This window comes from Phalacrocorax carbo, chromosome 1 (genome assembly GCF_963921805.1).
Source record: "Phalacrocorax carbo chromosome 1, bPhaCar2.1, whole genome shotgun sequence".
Lineage (NCBI taxonomy): Eukaryota > Metazoa > Chordata > Aves > Suliformes > Phalacrocoracidae > Phalacrocorax > Phalacrocorax carbo.
Window position 1 is genome coordinate 69,133,660 of NC_087513.1, and position 27,482 is coordinate 69,161,141.

At 52.0% G+C, this 27,482-nt stretch overlaps 2 protein-coding genes and 1 long non-coding RNA gene across 7 annotated transcripts; 1 reads left to right on the forward strand and 2 right to left on the reverse strand.

Moving 5' to 3' along the window:
* Nucleotides 1–257: 257 nt before the first annotated feature.
* On the reverse strand, nucleotides 258–5,080 carry TMEM121B (transmembrane protein 121B). Its single transcript, XM_064464228.1, has one exon. It carries the CDS (start codon nucleotides 5,078–5,080, stop codon nucleotides 3,563–3,565), a length of 1,518 nt encoding a protein of 505 aa, XP_064320298.1. The 3' UTR covers nucleotides 258–3,562.
* Nucleotides 5,081–6,508: 1,428 nt separating this feature from the next.
* Nucleotides 6,509–20,807, reverse strand: HDHD5 (haloacid dehalogenase like hydrolase domain containing 5). 5 transcript variants are annotated; one of them, XR_010374166.1, is made up of 9 exons: nucleotides 20,657–20,807; nucleotides 20,288–20,488; nucleotides 19,873–19,985; nucleotides 18,662–18,755; nucleotides 18,142–18,175; nucleotides 17,568–17,742; nucleotides 17,061–17,249; nucleotides 11,362–11,896; nucleotides 6,509–7,815 (listed from the first exon to the last, which is right to left on the reverse strand). XR_010374166.1 is itself a non-coding variant. In XM_064458584.1 (8 exons), exons 1-8 carry the CDS (start codon nucleotides 20,756–20,758, stop codon nucleotides 11,767–11,769), a joined length of 1,038 nt encoding a protein of 345 aa, XP_064314654.1. In that variant the 5' UTR covers nucleotides 20,759–20,807; the 3' UTR covers nucleotides 8,737–11,766. The 5 variants fall into 5 exon arrangements, 2 of the variants coding, with proteins under 2 accessions (XP_064314654.1, XP_064314648.1); XR_010374169.1 differs by having other exon boundaries at nucleotides 6,516–7,815; nucleotides 11,681–11,896; XR_010374168.1 differs by lacking the exon at nucleotides 6,509–7,815 and having other exon boundaries at nucleotides 8,737–11,500; nucleotides 11,681–11,896.
* LOC135314674 (uncharacterized) lies at nucleotides 20,663–21,925 on the forward strand. The gene is made up of 2 exons (XR_010374170.1): nucleotides 20,663–21,029; nucleotides 21,538–21,925. It is a non-coding gene; the product is annotated as an uncharacterized LOC135314674 (long non-coding RNA).
* Nucleotides 21,926–27,482: the final 5,557 nt, after the last annotated feature.

The following is a 27,482-nucleotide window of genomic DNA, read 5'->3' on the forward strand; positions in this document are numbered from 1 at the left end:
CTGTAAATCACTTAAATAGGAAGCTCACAAGTGTCATATGGATTTTCTTGCCTTAGTCACTCCCTCTCAGATAACTCCCTTGGTGTTACAGCTTTTAGAATTCACTTTCGCTTACAAGCAGATTGTTTGAGGGAGAAATCCAGATGCTATTTCAGCAATCGAACATGAGGAAATCAAGTCATTTTTAATGCATCTGTTGGTCCCTGAATGCAAAATTGAATAGCCCAGCAAGACTCAAAGGAGGGGAAAAAAGCAAAATCAGTCACAAGTTTCTAATTTTATTTTAACAATCTTGCTTTTTAAAAAATACAAGTTCTGATTAATGCCGGGGGATGCCAAGTGTCTGCTAGCCGCTGGCCTTATCTCTCACTTCAGTTCCCCTCCTGGGAGTAGTCATCTCTCTTGTCAGGATAGCAAACAGAACAATAAAATGCTAAACAACTGAGTTGTGTTAGAAGGCTTGTACAGAATCCCAAGGGATGTATGTCTTAGTATAGCACAACTTCATTTAGCAAAGTGTTACTGACCTGGGCTGGTAATTTAATGTTGGCAGAATATGCAGTAGGTGTGCAAGGTGCATCAGGTGAGGTATTGTTTGCACTTTAATGGTACCTCTATCTCTTTTGCAAACAGATCTATTATGGAGTGGAAGGGTTTAAATGGAAGTGAGAGCTCAACTACCAAAGAGCAGGGAATTCAAAAGGTGGAGCAGACAAGGCATTAAAGAGCTTTAAATGTTTCTCTGTAGTAACTAACAGAAGTGGCAGCAGAGCTGCCTTTTTAGTTGCAAGGGGGCTTCTGTGCAGCCAACTACAATGAGAGCTTTACGTTCTCCAAACAGCACGCCTACTAGAAACCAAGCCATTACAAAGAACCACTTTTTCTCCAAAGGAATTTTATGCAACAGAAGCATTATTTTGCAGGGTCATCTGTCCCAGGCATCCACAGACAAATTTGAACTGTGATTTTGATGTTAATGGTTTAAATATGCCATGGCTAGATAAATTTCAAATATGCCATTTTCTCAGTTATGTCTTAAATGGAAAAAGGCACTCACTGTTGAAACAGCAACTTGGTTACGTGCTGCGAAGGGGTACTGAAGTAAGACTTGTTAATAATTCTGCTGTGATTCTTACAGTGTCTCAACTATGCTTACGCTTCAGTGTAATAGGGGTGATGTTCTGTGTGCTTCAGTGCTGTCATGAGCTTGGCCATAGGAGCAGCAAAACATAGTTGGGGTAAACAGCTTTAGCTTGATTTCTTCACCTTGATTTTGGCAAAGTAGTTTGGTGTTGGGTTTTTGGGTTGGGTTTTTTTTTTTTCCTTCAGCTTTTACTGAATTGTGGCTATTTCTAGGTACAGGTATCATCTCATTCTCTCAAATAGTACTGTAGTTCTTTCTGAGCTTTTACTATCTGTTTAATGCTGAAAAAAAGGAAGGTGCAAGGAAACAAATATCTGTACAAGCACAATATACCTGTAATTACACCTCCTTTGGCCAGGAACTTAGCATCCCCTCGACACATCTCACATCACATAGGAAAAGTTCACAGTACCAAGTTTTACAATCACGGTCACTCACAGCACCAAGATTGTCCAGACAAAAAGAAGTTACTGAAGAGAAAGGCCACTGGCCGAAATTCACACAATTGCCCATATAAGGGCTCAGGTTAAAAATAAAGCACTGGTGGGAAAGTTAAGCCTAGCCTTTGCTGACTCTCCATTTGGCGTGGGGAGAGCAGCAAGTCACCCGTCCCAGCTGCACCTCTGAACGGGGCAATAGTGCTGTTCTATCTTCTCTAGGGGTCTTTTAAGCCCCTCAAAGCTCATCAGCCACCCGAGAGCTGGGGGAGAAGAGCCCCATGCACCCCTATGTCTGTCTGTGGGAGCTGGAGGTTACCAGACTGTAAACATTTTGTTGTAGCAGTCCTCTGGAGCAGGCAGTTGATCCCACTCTGTGAAAAGGGAGGTGGGATGTAGGCTCGGTCCCACTGAAGCCCAAGCCCTGAAGGAGAGAATGGATGTGCGTGCAGAAGTCTGGGCTGCGCCTGTGGTCCTGCTGTCGGCTCTGGGTAGCAGTTGGTTGTGCTTTATTTCTCCTTCCCATCAGGACAGCTTGAAAAAAGGCTTGGGACCAGGAAACTGGCGTTTTCCCAACGAATGCAGCCTTGCCCAGATAACAAAATATAAGCCTGGGAGGGGCAAAGTCCTTCCTCCAAACATGGCCTCTGTGCTCCTGCTTCCATTTGGGTGGTTTCAGGAGCAGCTGTAGCCAGGCGGAAGAGCAGGCCTTAACCCCCACTGAACATTCATGGGGCTTAAAACTAAAGATAACTGTGTTTCTATGAGAGGTTAATAACAATTAACTTTTTTCCCACCCACCCTTAACCACACGCACATGGAGGACAGGATGCTGGTGTGTGGGCTTTCATCAAAGCTCAGGAGCTCTGTGCTGCAGAGGGGGGCTCGCCGCGCACGGGGCCCACCCTGAGCAGCGCTGACGTCCTCTGCTCTGCTGTTTGAGAGGGGGTGGTTTGCAGGCTTAGCCCCGTGTCTGCTTTCACAAACAGACATGGAGGGGGGCCAGAGGAAATCTTTCCAGCCTTCCCGGCCTGTGTAAAGGGAGTCCCTACGCTCTGCGTAAAAAAAAAAAAAAACAACACTGATCCCATAAACATGCATATTCACAGAGAAATGAGAGCCCCAGCGTGTGGGTGCTGCTGTCTGAAGCAAGCAGTAGGCTGCTGTAAACCCTGTTCTCACCAGAAATAAATGTCTCAGTGGTAGTGAAATGGGGTCTAAGCCCCTGGATTATGTCCATGCTGGATTCGCGTGTTTCTTTAGCGTGTGAAGTCAACATAAGATGCAAAAGGTTGAAGCACAGAGGTAGACATTTTCAGCTTGGAGAAAGTGGCTCCTAGGCTTGAAAAGACCAGATGGCCGGCATGTTCCCAGAGGTTCCCCAGCTGGCACGCAAAGACCCCTGCAGCTCTGCTGCTGGGACACAGAGGTGGCAGCTTTGCAAGACCCAGTGAAACCAAAGCGTGCTTCCTTTTGTCCTGCCCGCACCCCGAAGGCACGTCTCTGCTGGTCAGACCCCTCTCGCATCTCGTCGTGGTGGTCGGCAGGAATTCTTAAAGGACCGGACAAAATCCACTGGTCCCTGTTGCTTAGGGGGAAAGGGAAAAAAACTAAACCTGTAAGGTCACAAAGCAACACGATGTCTTGGCGGGGAGTGGGAGGGGAAGAGTGGGACCCTCCAAACCGTGCGGAGGGGCAGAAGCACTAGAAGAAGCCTCGTCGTGAAAGGCAGGTGCGTCTTCCAGGGGCAAGGGCCAGCCGTCGGCTCCTGCAGGCGGTCAGGTCTGTGCTGAGCGTCCGCCGACGGATTTGTCCGGGGGGAAGGGAGGAGGAGAGCGAGAGTCCGACAGGGGGGCCCGCGTCCCCTTCCCCTGCTCGGCCACGGCGGCGGGAACCTGAGCAGAAACGCAGAGAGACTCTGCGGGGAGCGGGCCCGGGGGCGGCGGGAGCCCCTCCGGGGGCGGCGGCCGGGGTCGGTGGCTCAGCCCTGCGCGGTGACCGCCAAGGCGTTCACATACCCGTGGGGGCCCACGTCGGCGTCGGAGAGCCCGTGGGCCAGCGGGGCGGCGGCGGGGGCGGCAGCGGCGGGGCCGTACTTGGCGGGCGGTGGGGCGGCGGCGGGGCGGAGGAGGCAGCAGGTCTCCAGGGCCTCCAGACCGCGGCAGGCCAGGAAGAAAAGGTTCTTCAGCATGAAAAGGGAGAGCGGCTGCTGGTAGCGCAGGAGCAGGAGGCAGCGGAGCGCCAGGAGCGGGGCGTCCAGCAGCCCGGCGGGCAGCAGGAGGTGGAGGGCGAGGCGGGCGGCGCCGGGGGGGCGGGCGGCGCTGAGCTCGTAGAGCCACAGCACCGGCGAGGCCAGGCAGAGGAAGTAGACGGCGATGAGGAGGTAGCGCAGCGGGGGGGGCAGCGGCGCCGGCCGGCCGGGCTGCAGCACCAGCTCCAGCAAGGAGAAGCTGTCGAGCAGGTCGAGGCAGGTGGCGAGGAAGGCGGCGGCGGCGCGGTGCTGCGGCGGGGGCTGCGGCGGCAGGAGCAGCTGCCCGGAGCCCTCGGTGCCGATGGCCCGCAGCAGGCAGTACAGCAGCGGGGCGGAGAGCGCCAGGGTGATGCGGAAGCCGGTGGTGCCCAGCGGCAGGCGCAGCTCGATCAGCTCCAGGATGGAGGTGCCCAGGATCAGCGCCGCCTTGGGCGTGAAGGCGATGGAGTAGATGAGCCAGGCGAGGTGCGCGTAGGCGAAGTCGCCGCCGCGGGGGGGGCCCCCGGCCCCGCGGCCCCCGGCCCCGCGGCCGCCGGGGGGGCCGTGCAGCAGCAGCGGGTGCGGCGGGGGCGGCCCGGGGGGCGGCGGGGGCCGCTCCCGGCGGCGCGCCCGACTGTTGCGGCAGAAGAAGATGCCCCAGCCGGCCGCCAGCACCAGGTCGGTGGCGATCCAGCTGCACCAGTACAGGTCGGTGACGGCGATCAGGTAGAGGTCCAGCAGCGCGCCCTGGCCCAGCAGCAGCACCAGGGACAGCGCCTGGAAGCCCCAGCGCCGCCCGCCCGCCGCCCCGCCGGGCCCCAGCAGCGCCCCCGCCGCCGCCCCGCCGCCCGCCGCCCCGCCGCCCGCCGCCGCCACCCCGTACAGCTCCGCCGCCGTCATGCTGCGGCCCGGGCTCCCGCCGCCGCCGCCGCCGCCGCTGCTGCTGCTGCTGCTGGGGAGCGGCGAGGCGGCGGCGGGCAGCGGGGCGGCGGGCGGCGGCACCAGGGGCTTGCTGATGCTGATGCTGTCCTCCTCCTCCTCCTCTTCCTCCTCCTCCTCCTCCTCCTCCTCGGTGCTGCTGCGGGGGCGGCGGGGCCGCGCCGAGCCCGAGCTCGACCCCGAGCCCCGCCGGCTGCCGCCGCTGCTGGAGCCCCCCGGGAAGAGGGGCTGCCGGTCGGCGGCGTGCGGCAGCGGCGGCGGCGGCGGCGGCGGCTGGAAGGAGCCCGAGGAGGAGGAGACCGAGCGCTGGTTGGAGGCAGCGCGGTGCATGGTCCTCCCCGGCCCCCGAGCCGGCGCGCCGGGCCCGACGGCCGCGCCGCGGCCCCCGGCCCGCCCCCGGCCCGCCCCCCGCGCCGCCGCACCGGCAGCGGCACCGGCGGCGGCGGTGCGGGGAGCCCGAGCGGCGGGAGGCGGCGGGGCGCGGTGGGGGAGGCCGGGGGCGGCGCCGAGCCGCAACCGCAGCAGCTGCCGGGGCCGGGGCGGGCGTCTCGGCTGGCGGCGGTGGGTGGGCTGGGGGTGGGGGGGCGGAGAGCGGCTGTGCGGCCGGGGAGGTGGGAGAAAGGAGGGGGGAGGAAGGCGTCCCCCGTCCCCGGCGCTGTGACAGAGCCAGATGTCAGGAGGCATGACCCGGCTGCCTCCTGCCCCCCAGACCCCCGTGAATGGGGCCAGCCAGGCCTAGGTGAGTCACCCATGGGCACGCCATGGTCCCCTGGCACCCACCCCAGAAAATTATTAATACTTCAGTCTCCCCCAGTCTCTCTAGGCTAACCAAGATGAGGACTAGCGGCCTGGCACAGAGCCGACAGCGAAGCACTCAGTTGTGGCTCCGCATCTGTGGCACTGGACATTTGGCTGCCCGTAATTTCAGTCTGTTGTAAGTAATTGTACATCAAAGTAAGTGGCTTTTACCCCACCGATTTCCTGAGCTGAGCCAACCCACATACTGAGGGTTCTGCCCAGCTTGCCATGATGGGCCAGTGGCTTTAAATTTATGTGAATAGCCCTGAAGTTCCTACTTCTACCGAAAGCACCAGTCAGGGCCTTTATTGACCCGCTAACAATGGCCTGGAATTGAGCATGGCTGGTTGGATCTGTCACAGCACCAGCACTAATGACTTGGCACATCATGTTTCAAAGCAGCTGGTCCTCGGCATCACTGGCCTTTCATTCCTACCTGTGCCCACCGGTGATGAGCCAGGTGCTGCCTGTCGATGATGTGAAGCACACTGAATAAGCTGTACCCACAAACGTCTGTATTAACTACACTTTGTGATAAAGACCCCAAATTGCTTGGTTTTTGAGGGTGTTGCTAAACACATGGGGTTGAGCAAAACCCAGCTGCTTAGTACTGGGAAAGGACATCCAGGACAGCAGTGACAACTGTCTAATACATGTTGGTGCAGGCTCCCTGAGGAGCCCTACTCCAGTAAATGTCACTGGCTGCTCTTGACAACGACGAGAAAGTGGTCTGGGGTATGCCAGGCGAACTCATGCTTAAACCTGAAACAAAGAAATAACTGAGAAAGGGAAGGGGAGAACTTGAGGTGGGTTGCCACAAAGATTTCTTTAGACACACAGCAATAATCAAGAGGAAAAGCAAGGGAAGGAGACGAAGAATCACAGCAAAAGCATTACTGTCAGTGGAGACTGGAGAGAGGGGGAACAGATAAATTAGTTCTCTGAAAGCGTGGTCAAAACAGAGGGGGAGAAAAAACTGATGATTGGAGGCTATGCAAGTTTTAATGTAATTACTTGGGCAGCACAGTACTGAAGTGGTGCAGCCTCTAAACTGGGATAGTAACACACAGGCATTCTCATGGTCTCCCACGCTGGTTGCTATGCTGCTATAAAGTCCATGGTACTGTATCTCTGTTGCCACTACCTGCATGGCTGGGTCACAGCTAGGATGAGGGGGATACCTATTTTCTTCTCCACTCACATTGTGTTTTCAATCCTGGGATACACTTGCCAAACTTCAACCTTGCATCAGTGATACTTGTGTTCATTGCCTTCCTCTAACACACCTTGTCGTGGTACGTAGCATCAGATGAGACTGAACACACATGCATGCCCTTTCTGTCTAAGGGGCCTTTCCCCCTAATTTCACATTTCAATTAGCAAATAAAAATACTTAATTTAAAGACAGTCAGTAATTACAGCATATCATAAGCAACATGAGTGTTCAAAAGAAGAGTCCAGCCTGGAGGGTGGTGAATGGGGTGGCATATCCTAGACTGGTGCCAGGATGAAGGATGTGAGAGTCCACTCCAGGGGCAAAACAGGCAGGGCACCTGTGCAGGTGCTCACAGAAGGACCAGGATGCAGCAGGCAGCGCCGCTAGCCTCGTAACTGTGACAAGTGTCACTGGCATTCACAAGTCTAAGATCAGGTGAATCCAAAGAGGGCAATCACCATTTAATTTCCAGCAGGTGACTGCATGGCAGCCTGAGGCTGAGGACCTCTCATGGTAGACTCCTGACAGCCCTGTACAGTGCTGCCTGCATTTAGTCCGGGCAGCTTGTGGGCCTCTGCTGAGGCACTTGACCCGGGGGGGTCACAGCTCCGGCATCCCCACACAGAGCCATGCGGCTGCCCTTCCCCAGGGGCTGCGCCTCATGATCCGCATCCCATGTCAGTGCCTTGGAGGCACTGCCACATTGCTCCCTCCACGGTGATGCAGGGGATACTCTTCTCTCTGCATTGCTGGGTGTGGTGCCAGCCCACAGCCACCCGGCATGGGAAAATGCTGAGCTTTTGTGTGACAGGAGCAAGGCAGCACCATGCTCAGCCAAGCAGCTTAGTCTGAGGTCATTCAGGATGCAATAAGGCAGCGAGCAGGAAGCTGCCTCTCCTTTCCTTGCCAGATACGGTCCCATCGTGTTTGCTTTGTGCTCCAGCCTCGCAAGGTGTGTGGCCTTTGTCAGAGATGAAAGCGCTGTGCCTGGGCTCTGCCACGGAGCGCTGCCTGTTTCACCGGCAAGGCTTTCTCTCTTTGACAGTCTTGCCTGCCAAGGGCAAAAAACCAACATGGCCAAACAATTCCTTTGACTACAATTTTTGTACAACCCCATGAACACCTTGCTTAGGGCTCTGGATGGTCTCTGTTATACAGGGAGCGTGAGGCTCGAGGCCATGGCCAAGGAGGATGGTTGCTGTCTGCATTGCTCATCCAGGTTTGAGCAGGGCCCATGCTATTTTTCTTTGGCTGGTGTTGGGGGTTGCCCAGTTCAGGATGGCTCAAGGGCGACAGCGAGGGTTTGTGAGTGACACTGGCTGTGTCTCCTAATTTGGTTTCCACAGAAAGGCTGGGTTAGATGGCAGTGTAAGCATGTGTGATCAAGGGTAGAGGGTGAAGCCACATTCTTACCTACTGGATCCTGGCCTTTATCTAAGGTGGGTACATTCACCCAACCCTTCTCAGGGTAAGCCAACGCTTGTATCACTGGCATGCTTAATGTGTGGTCAGTCCTGAGGATTAGCTAAATCAGTCTTGCTCCTACCATGGTCACCTATTCCACTGCAAGTTTTCCACTTCTATGAGAGGACGTGGAGTGAAAGCCAAGCATCCATCTGGGCTGCTCAAGGCAACAGCCCTCATGCAGAGAGTGGTGCTCCTGCCCCACCTGGGCAGCAGATGGTGACGGCTTTGCCTCGTTGGCTCATGTGCCCCAGGTTTTCTGGGCAATGCACTTCCCTGGGTGCTGTAGGCTGGACACGCTTACTTAGCTGCCCTGGCAGTCTGCCCACAGGCACTCGCATCTCCACTGCTTTCTGTCCAGAGGCTCATTTAACAAAGAAGCCTAATTTCACAAAGGTTTGGGTCTGTTTCTTGCCGGACTGGCATCTGTCCCACCTACTGGGGTAAGTGCAATTGAATGGTGGTCCCTGGGCTTTGGGAGGGATGGGCTGTCACCCATGGATGGCCTGTCACCCATGGATGGCCTGCTCACCTGAGGAAATGGGCTCTGACACACCAGCCAGGTGATGTGGTGAGCTCGGCCCAGGGGAATGGGGTGGGAGGCAAGGCACCTGGGGGGGGAAGCTGGGTGCTAACTGGGCCTGCCTGGGTTAGCACCTGTCTGGCAAAGGGGCTTGCACCTTGTATACCCTGGGGAGCATGGCGCTGTTTGGCTGAGGCTGTGTGATCAAGGTAAGAGGAACCTTATGGAAATGGATCTCCAGCGCCCAAAGGATCCCTGCTGAGGCTGGGAAGGTCCCTGCATCCAAGGTAGGCAGGTGGGAAGCTATAGGGCAAGAGGATCTGTAAGCAGGGATGGGGGAGCACTGGGAAAGAGGGTGGGAGCTCAAGCCCTTTGAGGGCTGAGCATGGGCTCCAGCAGGGCCAACACAACTCAAACAAACAGGTGAGAATATGAAAAGAGCTTATTTGTGACGAAGGAAGCAGAAATTGTGCCTGTACCTTAAAATGGGAGTGAGGGGAGAAATGTCTTCTACTTGAGAAAGCACTGAAGAGCTTTTTGTAGCGCACTGTAGGATGAGATATGACAAGCTGCTGCTTCCTGTGTGATCCAGTTATTTAATGCAATGTGCAGTCCTTGGAAGTGTGAGTGCTTAACCATTACTGTTAAAGCATTAAAAGGTTAAACTATAAATAGCTTCTACTCTTCAGCAGCTCCAAAGCTATGTCTCTGGCTTCTTCATGTATTTATGTGTATGTATAGATATGTGTGTGTATACACATATTTAAAGGCAAGCGGCAGACAACAGAGTTCTGTGAAATAGTCATACTGAGTATCTAAAATGCTACCATTTCTGGTTTAGACTACTAGTGGAAACAGTAGTGTGCCCTCGAAAATACCCCTGCTGGGGGAAAGGCAAAACTTTCTTGAGGGCAGAACTCAAGAGAAAACAAAATAATTACTCCATTTCTTGGGGGAAGAAAAAAAAATAGGCAAATATATGCCTGAAAGAAAGCCCAGAGACTAAATCCCTAATTATACCCTGCAGTAAGCTGTCAGAAACCAGCAGCAGTGGGAGGGAAGGAGGCAAAGCTGATCTCGGTGAGTTTGAGCATAATCTGCTCTAACCATACTTAAAATGCCTTTTGTGTGGGAAAGGAAGGTTCTGGGATTCTCTGACATGCTTTGTACTGCACTTATCTAATCCATTCAAATGGTCAGGGTTGAAGTTACAGGCAAGCGTAGAAGAGTTTCACCTGGCCAGCACCAGCATTCAAAGACACCTTGGTTTGTCTGCCTCTGAATGCAGAGTCTTTGTAATGAAACTGCTGACCCAGTATTATGGTTTGGGGAATACAGATACTCTTCAAAAGGGTATAAAAGTGTAAAAATCTATTGCTTGTAATTATATTTCAGTTCAAAGAGCTGTTGATACCAGGTTAAAAAGCAGAGAGAATTTTTCTTCATGCTTGTAGTGGGGTAGGGGTTTGGAGAGTGAAGAGGATTTGGGGGCTGCTCTTAGTATTTTGTACTTACTCAGTCTTAGCACACAGTGTGTAATGGAACTGACCTCGAGGAGAAAGTGAAAGATCTTAGCAGTTGAACTGACTGAAAGGGAAAATCAGGTTTATCACAGTGAATTAGAGACAAGTGATTTCTTGATGGAATCATCTGATTCCTAGAGAACATGTAGCTGCCTTGCTGTGTGGGGTTTTAAACTGTTGCAGACTGGATCCATAAGTAAGTGCATAATCTTAATCAAATTGCCTGCATGGCTGCAAAAATCCATAAAGACTTGTGCTTTTATAATTGAGGTTTGGTAGATTCAGTAAAGGAAGGGTTTGGGCACACCCCTAAAGGGCCAATATTTCTACCAGGGTGAGCAAGTAACAGCATCCACCTGGGAGCAAGCTCTAACCTGTGTAGGGCTCTCAGTCCTTCTTGTTCTTCTTCAGTGTTTCACAATACCAATGTTTAACTCTGCTCCTTGTGTTGGTTAAGGATTTCTATGGGACTCAAGCTTCCAGTTAAGGCTGTCTCCTACAAGGAACACCTTCACCCTAGGCTGCCTTTTTGCTTTAACAATACTATAGTGACTAAAAGTATTCAAGAAGTTCAGGTTTTGATCTCTTTCTGCGTGACTAAACCTTGGTCTGCCTTATCTTGGGCAAGTGCTCCAACTACCCGAGTACTAGATAAAAGAAGAGGGCTGGTTAATGCCTTTTATTGTTACTTATTAAAGGTTGGGACCATAGGTCATTTCTTCAGGATGTAGAATACAACTCAATTCCTTTCTCTGACGAGAATGGAAATCCTTGTCCTGTCTCTCCAAAACTGCCTTTACTGCTTTATCAATTGCTCCTTTCAACATCAAGACATTCTCAGGACTCTGAATCGTGCTTGATTTGCTGTCTAATGTGCCTCCTATGAACTGTGAACTTTGTAGATGGAAAACCTTCTGGTGGAATATCTTGTAAGAACAATGCAAGTGAATTGGCTGTTTCTAGATTGTTAAAGCTGATGGTTTTCACCTACTGGAATCTTTAATTTTCCACCTGCTGGAATCACCAAAGGCTTTGGCTTTATTCTGAAAGTTTGCCAGTTAGCATATGTCTCCCTAACTCCCCTCACCTTCCTCAGATGGTACCGGAGCGCAGCTCTTGTCAAACAGCTTGGGTTTCTTCTATGATCACCCAGGGTTTAACACCGTGCTGAGTAAACTTCTAATGGTAAGGATGGCTTTCCACATTCCCTTACGCTTGTTCTTCATCTGCAACAGCAGATTAAGTTGGTGGTATCTATCTTGTGGCTTCCCCATCCAGTATCAGTAATCATTACAAACAACTGTTTAGGTCAGGTTACAACTAAATGCCTTCCCTGCAAGCATCTCGTATGCAGATGGCATCCCAAAACTAGTCTTGACTGTGAACAGTCAGTCAGGGCATCATACCTTGTGATGTGTCCTTTTTTTCTCCGCTTCAGAGTAGGAATGGTCAAAGTTGCACCCATCTCACCTGACTATGGCAGATGTAGAGCTTACAGGGAATCATGGGTTAGCCCAATCAAAAGAATCACTGGAGGGTTATCTTTCAGGGTGGTTCTCACAAGAAAACCTGAAAATGGCTTGATGAACAGAACAAAAGACAGAATTTGTCCTGGTAATCTCCTAGGGCAAAGACATGAGAGAGATCAGGGCAATACTCATGAAATGTACACACAAGACCTTAAAATGTCTTTCAAAGAAAACATCTGTTTATTATTTTTTTATATGTGCTAGATCAAAGAAACAACTCTGGAACTGGGTTGAAATTAGTATGAAATTAGTATGAAATCTAAACCAATCACAGCTTGTGATTTCTCTGTACAATATGTAATCACTCTGCTACAGTGTACATGACATAATCTGAAACACTATCCACTATTGGAGGGAAAAAGACACACCAGGATTAAGGTTGGAAAAAAGGGGACAGTAGTGTTGTATGACTCCCTGAACACCAGACTAGTAGTTGCATGCATCCTGTGGAATAAAGGAACCGAACTCTCTGGCCACCATGTTATTGCATGACATAAAAGTTTTCTGCTTCAGATTGAAACCAAGGTCTATCCCTCCTCTGGTTTCTCCCTGCTATTCTCTGTTGCCTCACCTCACCACATACTGCCTTTAGGCTTGACTAAAACCATCCATCTGTGGAAGAGTTGTTAGGATCGGCTCTTCACCATGTCTTCACCACGCACCATATAAATATTAAGGTATTAGGTCAGTGTGTGAAGTCCCCTCTCCCACTTGGTCCCATAATCTGCACAGAAGTGTGCTTGCTCCAAAGGGGAGAAATACAGCTTCAGAAATACCACTTCCGTGCAATATGAGACAAAGGAAAGGTTTTGTTTCAGCCACACTTGAAGCTAATTCCAGGAAGCTGCAGTTCCAAGGAAAAAGGATTTCACTGAATTCTAGGAATAACAGATGTCCATAAACGAACTGCAGACAAGTTAGAAGCCTGCACAGCACTCCAGCAGAAAATGCTTGGAGCAGAGGGGACTTGGCAAGTGCTTTCCTCTGTAGAAATCTTCCGCAATCCAGTACCCAGCAGCAGCTGGAGAACCCAGATTTCCTACTTCATCCACTGTGCCCGTGCAGTTCCTGGGCAGTGACTCGGACAAAGTGCACTGTTTCAAGGAGCTGAGCAAGGGAAGAGGGGAAAGGTCTCAGTGTCACTCATACCAAGGGCAGCCCATCTGACTAATTAGCACTCAGACCAAAAAGCAGAGCCTTTTATGCAACCCTACTTGGTAAGAATTGGGGAAAGGGTGCAAGATTCTTCTAGATTTATTCTCCTCCCCTCTGTCCAATTTCAACTCGCAAGTGAATCATTTCTTGAATTCCTTATCACTGAAGTTCCTCCTACGCATTTTTAAGACTCCCAGAGCACTGTTTCACCACAAATAACATGGTAAAAAAAAAAAAGAAAAATCTGGACCTAAAAGCAGACTTGGAATCTGAAGCAGATTCACATCAGTCAGCTTACCTCCACTGCTCCCTCCAAAGACAGAGGTGCCTGGCTCACTCTCTATGCAAATTAAAAACCTCTTACTTTCTTGAACAGGGTGCTACCTCCTTCCTCTTGCTACCTACCTCACTTCTGGCTGAGATGTGCCACGCATGGTGATGTGAAATCACAAACTGCTTGTGATTTCTCAAAGTTCTTCTACACGTTCCTTCCACAAAGCTACTGCCATCATCCGAGCAGCAGCCAGTGCACCTGGCTCCATTTGGGATAGCAGATTCAGCAGTGCTACTCCCCTCAGGGAACACTGGTTCAGTAGCACCTTGTCTTTGAGCAACTAGCACCACAATCTTAACAAGTAACAAGAAAGAGCTCTGCCTAAGGTTACTGCACGCAGATGGACAACCTTAGTATTTCTGCAGATAAGCACCTACCGAATTGAGGGTATTTTTGCCAGCAGCCAGGTGTCTGAGGTCTATGTAATCACAGCCTAGAAGACAGTTCCCAATTAATCCTATAAAAGTTTTCACCCAAGTTAGCACCTATTGCAAGAAAAGGGAGTGTTCCTCTTTCTGCACTGGATGCCACCTCTGAGAAGTGAGGCTGAGGGACACTGCAGCTAGCTTATGAATAAATGGGCCTCCCACTTCAGGCCTTGCACGCTGGGTCCACAGTGCAATTGTGACTGTGGAGATATCCTGAAAGCTAAAAGACCTTCCCTATGTTATATGGAAAGTCCTTCCCTTTACTTATCCTTCTGGGAACTGGAGACAAGTCCTTGTCTTGTGTAGGTAGATGAAATGGTAATCTCTTTTTCTCTCCAGTGAAAGGCAAAAGATTAGATTGTGTTCCTCACACTACACCTGTTTTTAGAAGCAGACAAGCGATCCTTGTCTTGATAAGACAAAGGTGAAGAACCCCAGCTAGTATCGAGAGGAAGAGACTGCTTCCCACTATGGATTTCATAGGAGAGAATTAATCCAAAGAGGTATTTTTCTGCTTCTATTCAGAAAATAAGGTATAAAGAAAGAAGACACGGAGAAGGACCTCTTTGCCTGGGTCACTGACATAGCACCCAATCCCCTTCAGACAGAAAGCCTGGCATAACATAAGAAAAGAGCCTGTTCTGCAGTGTGACATCCCTAGGAAGATACATCAGAATCAGAGGATGGAGAGCTGCTGAAGCAGAATGTCAGTGCACATGGGTGCTGAGATTTTAATTAAGAACAACCCAAATGTCTGCAGAGAACATCTTGTTTGTACCCTGTGTATGGAGCTGCCTGGTAAAGCAGGAAGGAAGAGGAGGCAGAGCAAACCTATTTCTGGTCTCAGAGTGGCGTGAGCTGAGCATAACTAGGAACATAAACTCACTTGTGCTGGCTCCAAAGGCTTTCAGTCACATACGCAGGCTGATTTAGGCTTCTAAAATCACAATGCTCCTCTGGAATTATGACACTCCTTGCTGAGCCAAACTTTCACATGGAGTTTCTCAAGCAATACTTGCTTAACTTCTTTGGACTGTCTAAGGAGACACAGGACTTGATCTTTCTCTGGATAGCCCAAGCTAGGAAAACAGAGGCAAGGGGAAGTGCAGGTCATTAGAGATATGGAAATGTTCCTGGGCAGGCAAGTCCCAGCTGCTAATTCATGTTAGGGGAACTCTACCCACATGCTCAAGGAAGAGAAGGGACCAGGGATCAGACCATATGGGGTATCCCTGAGTTGCAAACCACACAAGGGCAGAGAGGAAAGAAGGAAGTAAAGGACAGATATATTCGTACCCTTAAAGATGAAAATTGGGGGCTCGGGTATCATCCTGGCTTGATGATCTCCCTTTTTAATCCCTACATGCAAAGAAGAAGCAAAAGTGGGCTGTGACTCTTTCTGGTTGGCCCTGTTCCAAAGAGGGGCCCTTCTTTGGAAGCTGTGCCAGTTGGAGCAGGTGGATGTCCCTTGCGACATTTGGGGTCAGGATGCATGCCAAAACAGCCTCTTGCTGCAACACTGAGTTCTGGGAAAAGACACTTCTGGAAATTCAGACTCTCTGGTGGCTTCCTCTGCTATTGAGAGCAGGCTGCTGGCTCCCTAGTGGGATGCGAAAAGGCAGAAGTGTTCACAGAATGCTAAATAGCGGGGCGGGGAGGGAATAATGTAACTTTCCCCTCAGCCCTGCAGCAAGTTGCTCTGGCTACTGCAGCTTCTTCTGAGGGGCCCTGCCTCTCGTAGCTGATGGAGGACTGCAAAATGGGATTTTGTTTCAGACTGGCAGTGACGCAGTGGAAAATCCCCAAGCAAACAGAATTTGTTAAAGTCCATAGGCACTTATTTTTTAGAAGGAGGCTGTTAAGACTTAAAGCCTTCCCTTGGCAGTGTGTCACCACAACACAGCTTATGGTGTGCTCACGTCACGGACCAGCCTAATAGTCCATTGTATTAATCGTACATTGGCCGATAGTGGCTCCTTGCCCAGGGAAGAGCTTCATCCTCACATCACGAGGAGGAGGGTGGGCTTACCTGATCTTCATGCACAGAGGGTGGAAAAGAAAGAATTCTGAAGGCTGAACAAAACTGGGATTGCTGGGACAACCCTTATTCTTATACCCTGTTTCCATTATGGCTCAATTATTGATAGTAGCAATATATGTTCACAGTTGAAAGCCCGCCGGCAGCTGTCAGGATTGCAGGTAAGTGTCAATAAAAGCAAGGGGTTTTTAGTGCTGAGACAGGGAGTTTTCTTTCACATTGGCTAGATTAGAAGATCATGCCAGGTCTCTCCCTGTTCTTCCCCTCTTCCCTTTCCAGTACATAAAATCCCTGATGGTAGATCTTTAGACACACCTGTTTTAACCCTAGCTCCAGTTCTCCTTCTTGAAAGCAAGTTGCACAGCGTCATTCACATCCTGTACTATGTAAGATGCCTCCACCAGGCTGGGGTCAAAGCAGAAGTCCCGATGCCCATGGAATACTGTCTCCGTCATGCACTCCTCCATGTTACTGTGATCATCTGCATTGTGGCGGTAGACCCCAGTGCAGACCAGAATTGACTCACAACTCTCCACTGAATTGTTGCAGTCCTTCCTCAGCCCAAGGCGATCCTCAGTTTTGGGACTGGCTGCCTCCAGGCTCCTCTTCACCCCATCCTGGACCTGGTTCTGATGAGCTGACTTGAGGTAGTTGTTGTAGAGGTTCGCCCCATAGATATCAGACATAGGGTTATCCCTGGAGAAGGTCACAGTGTGAAACAGAAATGAGAAACTAGCTCATGCATCAATTTCTGGCCTGGCAGACTGGGATTAAGGCAGTACTGAGGGAGGAAGAGGCACAAGACATCTGCTAACATCAAGAGAACGACCCCAACTGGGCCAGCAAGTTCACCTGCTGGTGAGTCCTGTTAGCTGTGGTGAAGGCCACATGCTTCACAAACATCTTTCAAAGCGGAAAAGACAGGTCCAAAGTACCCATAGCAGTTTCAGCCATTGCTGTAATATATTCCCTACAATCCCAAACTGTTCAGCCTAACTGGTATTGGTACCTAACGGTGCTACATCTGGGTCTCTTAACTTTTTCTTTAGTCCAGTCATGCTACACGTGCTCTGCATTCCACAGTTAACAGCTTTGCTAGGCTGACAGTGCCCCTCAAATTATTAAAAGCATAAGATGCAAGAAAGATAGCAAGACTCTGTTCTGGGATGTGAGGCTCCAGAGACACCATGGGGATTTAGGTATTCACTTCAGAAATCTCTATTTTAAAAAAAAAACAACCAAACAAAACTTAAGTCAGTATGCAACTCCCTAAGGAAATCAGAAGGAGAAACAATATCTTACCCAACTGCATAGAGGCGTCGGATGGGAGACTTCCAGCCCTGTTTCTCTGCCTGCTGTTTTATCAAGTATTCAGCATAGCGGTAGGTGACTGTGCTGGGTTTGCCAATCAAGGCCTCATACTTCAGCTCCCGGCCTGTCACTTTCTTGTAGATGTTCTCCAAGCAGAGAAGGAAAGTGCCATGGCCAAACCTGCTCCAGAAAAGAGGTCATCAGTATCTCCAGTCACACTACTCGAGTAGCAAACACTCCTCAGTGAGGAGGACCATCTGCTATAGCCAGGGTACTGCCTAGTTTGGACACGGTATCTACCCAAACACACCTCCAAGGCAGTGGTCTAGCTTCTGCTTCTTGAAAGTTTTAGTCTTTCTCATGCAGTTTTCATGTCTCTGCTGCTAATTAAGCCATACAGGCAGACTCTAATGCTAAAAAATGTGGTATGTAAGAAAAGCGCATCTGCAGGGGAGATGTACGAAATAGGCTAAAGCAAATACCACACATGCTTTTCACCTGGGCATCTTGGCTTCGGCCATCCACAGGAGATCCATGTTGCAGGCAAGGACAGGCAGATGGGGGTATGGTATATCTTGCAGCTCTGCCCCAGGGTTCCCGTTGCTCAAGAGTACGTCAATAATAAGCTGCAGGCTTGTCTCCCACCTCACTGGCTCGCCGAACAGAATCACCCCTGCAGATTTCAAGAGATGCTTGGAAACTCACAGCGTGCAAGTACAGGACCTGCTACCAAAAGCCACCCACTAGCAAAAGCACCCCTCTGCTGGGACACCACGGCTTCTACAGGTATCATCCGAACACAGCTTCTGCCAGCGCTCCAGCCTGCGCATCACTGTACCATGTGCACCGCTGCTTCTAGATGTTGAAGCATGGCACAGAGAAAAGTTGGCTTTGCTCTTATCAGCTTGTGCTTCACACTGCACGAGGGCAGCGAGGCTGCCTACTGACTGTATCCTCTGAATAAGCTGCCTGTGGATACCAATGAGCCAACAGCACATCGTTAGCTCCCAGCTGGCTTGCCTGACTGTTGTTTCTGCTTGCTGTTCATATGTAAACAAAGGCTACTGCTTACCTTCTATAGTGGGGAAGCCAGTGGTTGGAGGAGGCTGCCAGTAAAAAATGAAGGGTTGGTTAGTAATGCAAAACCTAATGCCGTCTCCAAAACAAAACTAAAAATGCTTCCTTCAAGTGTGCCAAGGCAGTCCCATAAAGAGGCAGGACAAGGCCACCTGGAATCCCGAAGAAAGATTTCTCCCACCACCCCCACCCCAGATGGGATTTCACAGATTTTGCATTTCTGTCTCAGAGCTAGAGATGTCAACCAAACCATCTTATCCTTCACTGCAAGGAGTAGCATGGAAAGACAGGCATGGCATGAGAAAGGATATGGGAAAGTCACTGCCATTCCAGCAGGAGTCAATGCTGGAAAGAGCAGAGAGATGCTGTCTGCTCAGGGCCAGCCCTAGGCTCTCGCTGAGGAAAGTCACTAGTAGCCATCTGCTCTGTGCCTCCGCAGCTTCTCCACCCTATGCTGTATGCTGTAAGCACCACCATGGCCAACCACCCGTTCTACTGATGCATCAGGAAATTACCAGCTCCTTTGGCCTCCGGCTCTGATCCACCATGTCTAACAGGGGATATGCCTTCCTCAGTGCCTCAATGGTGACCACATGCTTGAAACCCAAGCTATTTCAGACCATCAAGGAAAGCTGTGGAGACTGTTTTAAGTGACTGCTTTTTTAAGTTACTTGCAAAAGCATCTAAAGGATTAAGTCCTAGTAGCAAAGCAGTTATTAAATGCATAACCTTGTGGCTTCCAGTCAAACTGTACGCTGTGCTTCAACCTAAAGATTACAAAAAAACCCAGACTGGGGTAATTTAGTTTGTGATCAGCAATCCCTGGAATTAGGCAAAGAGCAGAGGTCACTGCAAGACAGAATGGATGTGCTTTGCAAGACCTTTAGGGCCAGGGTTCTCATACTGGTGCAGCACAGGGGCCTGGTCAGGCTTTTCAGCTAGAATCAGAACCAGTGAAGCTCTGGTCAGCTTAGTTAGTGAAAAGAAAATGGTCTGTGCTGATAAAACAACGCAAGTGAAGGATGAGTTGCATTTCCACTCAGAACACCTTGTCCTTAGTTCGCCCTGCTGGCCTTGGGGAAAGAGACACAGGCCAAGGTTTTGTACCAAATGAAGTCAAATGTAAAGTGCAAGGCATGACTGTGCATCCAGGCTGAGGTGCCACAAACCCTGCAGGCGGTTCTCACCTCCTTGCAGACACGGGATATGTCAGACCTGCTGTGCCCTCACCTCAGCCAGGCAATATGCATGTGGGTTTGTTGTTTAGACCAAGTCCCCAAACTGGGACGCTCTGGTTCTAATGATATTTGAGTTCCTTCAATTGGTGTCAGATTCCTGTGGAAAACCTTTGCATTAGGAAGAATGAGAAGGAGCACAATTTTGTCTCAAAAGTGAGAGAGGCGGAAAGCCGATGGAGTCACCTCACGGCAACATCTGACCAGCAGGAACAGCAACGCAGCTCACAGGAGAGGTAATCTGTGTTTTGATGCCAAACACAGACCAAGGACAGCCAGGAGGTGACCAAGATGGAGATCAACAGTAAATGCCTGCCTTTGAGCCTCTCCGTGAGGGTGCCTGCCCATAGGATGAGACCATGGGCCTTTCCGTTTCCTACGAGCCGACCGGGCGAGCACCAGGGGCACGGGCAGGGCTGGAGCATCAGCATTAGCTGGGAAGCCGCAGCGGGGCGCGCAGAGCCCCATGGGGCAGGGGCAGCAAAGGATACTTGTGGGCGTTCTCCTCCGCGGGCCCCTGCCCGGCCACCAGCATGCACTTCTGGTGGAACTGGCTGAAGAGCCGCAGCGGGCTGTGGGACAGGATCACCTGCTCCGGAGAGACCTGCGGGAGGGAGGAGAAGCTGCCGGGGGGATCCGGGGGGGATGATTTCCCCCCTTCTTCCCGCGGTCGAGTCGCATCCCTTCCCGGCGCTGCCGCCTGCCACCCTCTATCCCCTCGGGCCCGGGCAGAGCCGGTCACCCCGTGGCGCTGTCGCCCCAAGACCTCCACCCCTCCCGGGGAAGTCGCGCTGGGTGGGCTTCCTCCTCCTCCTCCCGATGCCCCCTCCAAGGCCCGGAGCCCTGAACGGGGGGCCGCCGTCGGGCCGTGTAGAGCCCTCCGGGGCGGGGGCCGGCCGCCCTTACCTCCAGCCCCAGCGCCTGGGAGAGCTCCCGGGCCTTGGCCGACCTCAGGCAGTTGCCGGCGTTGGTCAGGAAGACGACGGGCACCCGGAGCCGCCCGCCGCCGTCCGCCAGCCTCCGGAAGGCCTGGCGGGCGGCGGGCACCGCCTGGCTGCCCCGCACCAGCACCCCGTCCACGTCGAAGAGGAACCCGAAGGCCGGCGGCTGCAAGGCGAGCGGAGGGGACGGTCACCCGCCGCCGGGAGCCCTGCCCTCTCACCCCGCACCCGGCCCCGGCCCGCCGCGCCCTTCCGGACCCGCGACAAGGACGCGGCCGGCGGGCCCGGTCACCCCCCACTCCCCCGCCCCGGCCCCCTGTCCGCCACCGCTCACCCGGTCCCCGGCGCGGCCCCCGCGGGCGGGCGGCCCCCGCGGCGCCGCGGCGCGCAGCAGCAGCCGCCCCCGGCCGGCCCGCAGGCAGCCGCCCAGCGCCATGCCGCGCCGCTCCCGCCCGGCCCGGCCCGGCCCGGCCCCGGGGCCGCCGGCGGGGCACGCCGGGGCTCGTAGTTCCCGGACTACAGCTCCCAGCGAGGCGTGGGGCCCGGTGGGGCGGGCCCGGGGGCGCAGCCTGCCTTCGTCCCGAGCTGGGCGGGGAGGGTGGTGCCGGCTCCGGAGAGGGCGGTGTCCTGTCTGCTTCGGAGCGAAGGGGCACAGGTTTGGGGAGAGCTGGCAGAGAAACTGGGGACGGCGAGTGGTTGCAAAGCAGGTGTCGGGAGCAGCACGGAGGCTGGCGGGGCTCGGCAGGGCAGGGGACAAGGGGGCGCGCCCGGGAAACGGGTACGAGCAGCCCCGCCGTGGGAGAAGCCTGCCAAATCACGAACGAGGAGTGACAAGGGCAGGAGGGGAACGAGAGGCGTAGAGCCTTCCAAATCAGTTACACCAGGCCTGACGGGGGTTTATCACGCAAACCCGTTACCGCTCCAGTGATGGGAGGCTCTCGGTTTCGTGGGTGAGGCTGCTCCGGTGCCGTACAGTCCCGTCCTTGCGGCTACAAAGGCATCTCCCAGGATATAGCCTGGTTCAATCCAAGGTGGTTGCAACTCACTCTGCTCGCAGTGCGCATGCAAAGTACCTTCACTGCGACTGTTTACCTGTGTGAACTGCTGCCCTGCCTTTGCTCAGTCTTTTCTACACAAACGCAAGCCTTCTGGGCTTTTTCCTACAGATCATCAAGTTTTTCTAAAACTCTGGTCATTATTTTTGCTCTCTGACAGACCGTGTCCCGGTGGCTCCCTCTTCCCTGCAGCGTGGGAGAGAAATCTTGGCGCTAAATTCAGCTGAGGCCCTTCCAGACCTGAGGAAAGCAAAAAGTTCGCTTCAGGTCCATGGAGATGAAGCAATGTTTGTTTGCTTTCTGGCTAGGCTTAAGATCTCCTGACTGCCACGATGCGGCAGGTTTAACATGAATGACTTTAGGCATCAGTTACACAAACAGTGTAATTGTTTGTTTTTTATGCTTCCATTGCCATGAACACCAGCATTAATTCGTTTTTGACTTGCTTTAACACCCAGAGCCCTTTCTGCAGAGCTGTTAAAGCACTGGTAGCGCAGGGTTATACGTTTGTACAGACGGTTATTCCTCCTTAAGCGCCTTTGCCTTAACTGAATTGCCTACTGTTTATTTTACATATTTTCCTCAACTTGCCAGGACCACTTTTATTTCTCAGAAGCGTTTGCAGCTCCTTCTGCTCTGCCAAAATTTATGCGGGTCTTGGAGACATTACTGAAAGTATTTAGCTACAGCGGGCCCTGCAGAACCAGGCTTCAAACCTTCTTCCACTAGCACACGGGAGCTGGTTGCAGGGACTTTGAAGCATTTCTTCTCAACTACCTCTACACCTGCTTCCAAACTAGGGACAGCCATCCCAAAGACTTTTTTCCATCAGCTGCCAACGAAAAATATAGTCAGAGAACGAGGCAAAGGCTTTCTAAAGTTAATGATAAACACAAGATCCTTGTCTCAAGCATTTCTCAGCTATCCACTAAGGTGGTTACTCCTGGCAGATAAAAAAAATGCTTGATTTAATGTGATTTATGCTGAAGTATTGGCTAACGTGGGTTTCTGGCCTTTTAACGATACAACCACTTGCAAGCGAGATGGGTTGTTTTGGTTACTGGCCGCTAGACACTAAAATCAGGCTGACGGGACCAGATTGCTGAGGTCTGTCAGTCCTTTCTTTGTAACTATAAGGACACTTTTGCTCTTTTCCTATTCCTGAGACTTGAGAAATAGCTGTGGCAGGCATCTAGCCAGTTCCCTGTTGTGGAATTTAATTTTTAAAATGTTTAGCTTATCTAAATATCCTTGAGTTTGGGGTTTGGGGTCATTTCCCCCCCCACGTTACGTTCGATGGCGGGGGCTGGGGAGAAGCACGGCTTAGAGGCACTGCCGCTTGCCCTCTCGCCCCTCACCCCCCCAACACCCCCCCCCATCCCCCCCCCCGTCCACGGCGCAGCGGATCCGACGGGGGATTTTTTTCCATTTTTCCACCTCATTTTGCTCGCGGCGCGTGGGGTTGCGGGGGAGCGGCGCGCGGCGGCGGGTCCGGCAGGGGGCGCCTCTGCTCCACGGCGCGCGGGCGGGGCGGGGCGATGGGCGATAGGCGGGGCCGCAGCCGCCCACCTGCAGCGGCGGCCTCCCCCGCCCCCCCCCCCGCTATAAGGGTCGCCGCCCCTCAGGGGAGGGGTGTGTGCGTGGGCCCGCAGTGCCTTGCGGGAAGGAGGGAGTTGTTCTTCTCCGAAAGTGGACTTTGGAGGCGCGGGGCGATGGAGAGGCGGTTTCTAACCTTCCCCCCCCCCCCCCCCCCCCCACGCCCCACCGTGAGGTGCTGTGCCTGCTTGCGTGTTTTGCAGCATCTTCCTCCCGTGGATCAGCCGTATCTGAAAGCATTGGTGTGGTTCGGGCTGCCACAGCACACGGAGGGATGTTGGAGGTAGGGACTGGGGTCGGCGAGGGATGTTGTGCCCACCGTGCCCCTGGCACACAAGGTTCCCCGTGCAGTGGAGGCCAGGTTGGCAGAGAGGGCCGTGTGTCCAGCCAGGGTACCCACCCTTGAAGAGGTGCCCCCGAAGAGCATGTATGCCCCAGCGAGCGTTCCCAGCAGGCTGGCAGAGCTGCTGTATTTATTTTTACAAGGCAGACTGTCCAACAGGCTGAAGTGCTTATTTTTAAACCGACACGGAGGGAATTTGCCAGCGGTCGAGCGCAGGCTGAGCCTGGCACGCGCAGCAGGGACCGACAGTGGCGTGGCCGCCAGGCACTGCGCCCTGCGGCGCCTGCTTTGGCTGCTGAACCCCCGTCCTCCCAGCACCAGCAGGCACGCTTTAACCCGTCATCCCTGTGCTAGATGCCTGGTCGTGTCATTTTCCCTTCAAGAGTTGAGATTTTTCTCTGTGGCTCCACTAGGAACTTCTTGTTCTGCACATTGTACATGGATGGGCCTTATGATTTCTTCTGCAGGCACATCTGGCAATAGCCATATCCCCAGATACCCCTAGAGATGTTCTGTCTGCCCTTCTCACACCAGCCCACAGGAGACTCCCTCTTCTTCCCCTGTCTACACTATACTTTGATGTTTCCCCCACCCCCTTTCATAGCTGCTTTTAAAGGCAAGGAAAACAGGCAGTTGCTCACAGCCTTCTCATGTGGGTTGCTATGTAAACTTTGCAGCTCTGTTTTCCCTGGGCTCATAGCCCTGTCACCACCCACTGCCCCCCCGGTCCTGACCTCCTAACATCCCCCTCAAAAGCAGCTGTACCTTCAGTCTCTTTTCTTACTGCAGAGGGTCTAATGGCCTGAACCAACCCTTCCCCCCCCCCATTTATCTCTTCTCTTTCTCTGCTGCAGCCTGCTCGTGGAATGATGGACAAGCTAAAGGTTGAGAAAATACAGTAAAATGCCTTTCTTATCCTGTAATGACCAAGGGGGAGGACAGCTTGATAAAAATGACAAACCAGAAGAATTGAAAGCCAGACCCTTCACCTGCCTGTCCCTCAGCAGACAGAAAACACTTGATAGACCTGCCATGATTGCAACTGCTGCAAGCCTGGAAAGAAAGGAATTAAGTACTGAGCCAGTTAGAGCTACAAGTTTCTGGCCAAAGAAATGTTCTTCTGCTACCTGTGAAGAGACCTGTAGGAAAAAAACTTGAAGTGGGCTGAGTGTCAGGAGCTAGTGGAAAACACTTCTATAGCCTTGTGTTTTATGGCCAGAGGGCTTTGCTTAGCATCTGGCATCTGCATAGTCCCACTGCAGTGATGGAGGCTCACACGACATATAGGTCCAGCTGCTCACTTGGGCTTATCTCTATTTTCAACCAGCTACTTTAACTCCTCTGTTTTTATTGGCATGATTTTTGACAGCAACGACTAGTGCTGGATCAGCCATTTCCTGCCGGTGACTGACCAGGAGGCAAACATTTCATTTGCTAAAGCGCCCCAAAGGTGGACTAAGCTGCTCTGCAACAAAGCACCACTAGATCTGCGACATGGTGTGCTGAGAACAAAGCTCTATCCACCTCCCATTTAAATAAATCGAACCTGAAGAGGCCACAGGGAGAGACGGATGGGAGAGAGAACAGGCATAAGGCTTGCCGCATTCCTACAGCTGCTTGAAGTAAGCAGCACAGAAACTTCCATGGATTTTCTGCTCTCCTTCCGTGCTCCTGAGACCAGATGGAGACCGAAGGAGGGCACTTTCTGCCCCTTTATGTCTGTCCTGCTCAGCCTCTTGCCACCCTTGTGGCTGCCTCTAGCACTGCTTGTCCAAATACCTCTTTCATCTCAGGTCTTTGGGTTCTCTAACTAGTAGGAGAGGCAGCACGAGCAAATCATGTCCATCAGGCAGTCTCTGTATGAAAACGCAGCCCACAGCTGGATGCAGCTACTGTGTGGTTTGGGGAAGGAGGGGGCTCGGGGACCTGTGTCATGTCTCTGCCAGGTGGCTCGGGCTTGACTCCACAGTGTGTTGGCCCCCTGGATCAAATTGCCCTTTGCACCATGCTGTGAAGACATTTCAAACCCCCCTCATATTTGTACTCCAGGATGAGTGACGCGAAACATCCCCTCTCCACATTCCAGATTAAAACCTCACATGAAACACAGGTATCCCCAGTTCTTTTTAAGGGGGAAAAAAGTGAGAAAAAACCCCACGATTAAAACAGGTTTTAAAATGTAAATATATACTATGTTCAGAAAGAGACAGGCAAGGAAGTACATGTGCAGTGTATTTGCCAACAAATGCAAGCACAGAGCCAAGGAACTGAGGGTAAAGGAATGGACTGGAACCAAAATCCTGGAAACGTTACTGCAAGTGCTAACAACTGAGTCTCAGTGAAGCCTGGTGGCCAAATTTACCTGAAGCTTTGGGGATATCTTAACAGATTGATCTTTGTTAATGTCTGTGATTCAGCCTAAACCCCACCTTCTTTGCATGACTAGAGTTAGAGAGGTGGGGATGCAGTCTGGGTTTGTCAATTTGCACCTTTCTCCAAAATAAGGCACACTCTAAGGAAGAGTTGATCCCCAGCAGTAAAGCAGGCTGGCCCTCCTCCAGTCGCTAGGGCCCTAAAAATGGTTAAAGCCCATTTACTGCCAGAGGACGCTTGGGAAACCACAGTGACCACACATGGCAGTGCCCTGTTCAAGCAGGGATCCACAGAAGGTTACACCAATGGAGTCGGGCATCTCCATGCAGTTCAGGTTCACACTTAAACGTATGTGATCAGGATGGGAAAGTTTCTGCTACCCGACCGACCTTAAGATGGATACCTTCAGCAGAAGTGGAGTCACTAGGCTAGTCACAACTGCAAACATAGCCCTGTTTGGGGCAAGTTTCACCTCTCTGAGGGCTTCATCTGAAGATCACCTCAGACCTGTACAGTTTTAACCCCCCAGTGATTTCTGTGCTGTAATCCCAAACAGCATCACCCACTGGTGGCTCCAGACACTTGGTCACATCACATCACTGTTCCTGATGCAAGGTAGGTAAATGGCCAACTGCACAACAGGTTCTTCCTAGGAAGGCAAGAACAAGCTGGACACAGCAGGTAAACTGGTCCCAGCAAGTGTACGGCAAACAGAAGACCTAGCCCTCCTGCTAATGCAGATAACAAGGAAGGAGGGCTACAGGTAACCAGAAGGCCATCGGTGGTTCAAGCCCTCAAGAGACCATGTGCAGGAAGAGCTGAAACCCTTCCACTGTGGCAGAAGAGGAAGGGACATGGGTGAACCTGTGTTGAGGACCTCAGCTCCTCCCACACTGGCTTTGTAATGATTGGCTCCACCTTGGCAGCAATGAGGCTCACTCATGGCATACTAAAGATCTTCCTCCATCCACGCATAGCAAAGCTGAAAGATCAGAGGGCTCAGAGAAACATGGCTTTGGGTCACTGGTTAGCAACCATGCCACCTATTTGCAGCAGTTTTCCTCAGCAGCATTACAAATAAGGTGTTTCCCAAGTCAGTATTTATAATCTGACCATGACCAGAGCCTACCTTAGGGACTTTAGACTGAGGCCTGTATGCAACAACCATGGCAGAGGAGGGAAGGTGGTTCTACCCTAGCTCCTCCTCCAGTATAAAGCTTGTCCCAGGACCAAATTTGCATCAAGGCCCAGGGAAGCCCAGCCAGCAAAGAGCAGCTGTAGGTGCTTCAGAGGAAGGTCTGGGGTGTGTGGGCAGAGGGAGCTGGAGTGGAGGCAGCTGTGGCTGAAAAAGACCAGGGTCTGAGACACTCAACCCCCTCGGTTGGTGGGGAGTATGACTGGATTCTCACTTTTTGCTTTCTGTGGTTTGTGTTTCTGGCTTCTGCAACGTAGATACCTTTGTTTTGTTGTGGTTTTATTTGGTTTTCGTTATGGGGTTTGTAGTGTGGGATTTCTTTTACACTGGGAAAACTAGAGATGAACTTGCAGCCTGTAAAATGTGGGCAATTTAATATGGGAAGCACGGGCTGCACAGCTTGATCCACTTCTGTAGTAAGTATATTTGCCTCCTGCTAAGGTGTTTTAACCAAGGTTGGTGGAAATAAACACTATGGCCAGGCAGCTTGAGACAATTAGCAGAAAACATAAAGAGAGCCAATTTGTCCAAGCTGGTTAGATCAGGAAATGACAATTCTTGCAAGTCTGTTGCTCAGAGGAGGGAGATGTCTTTCAGC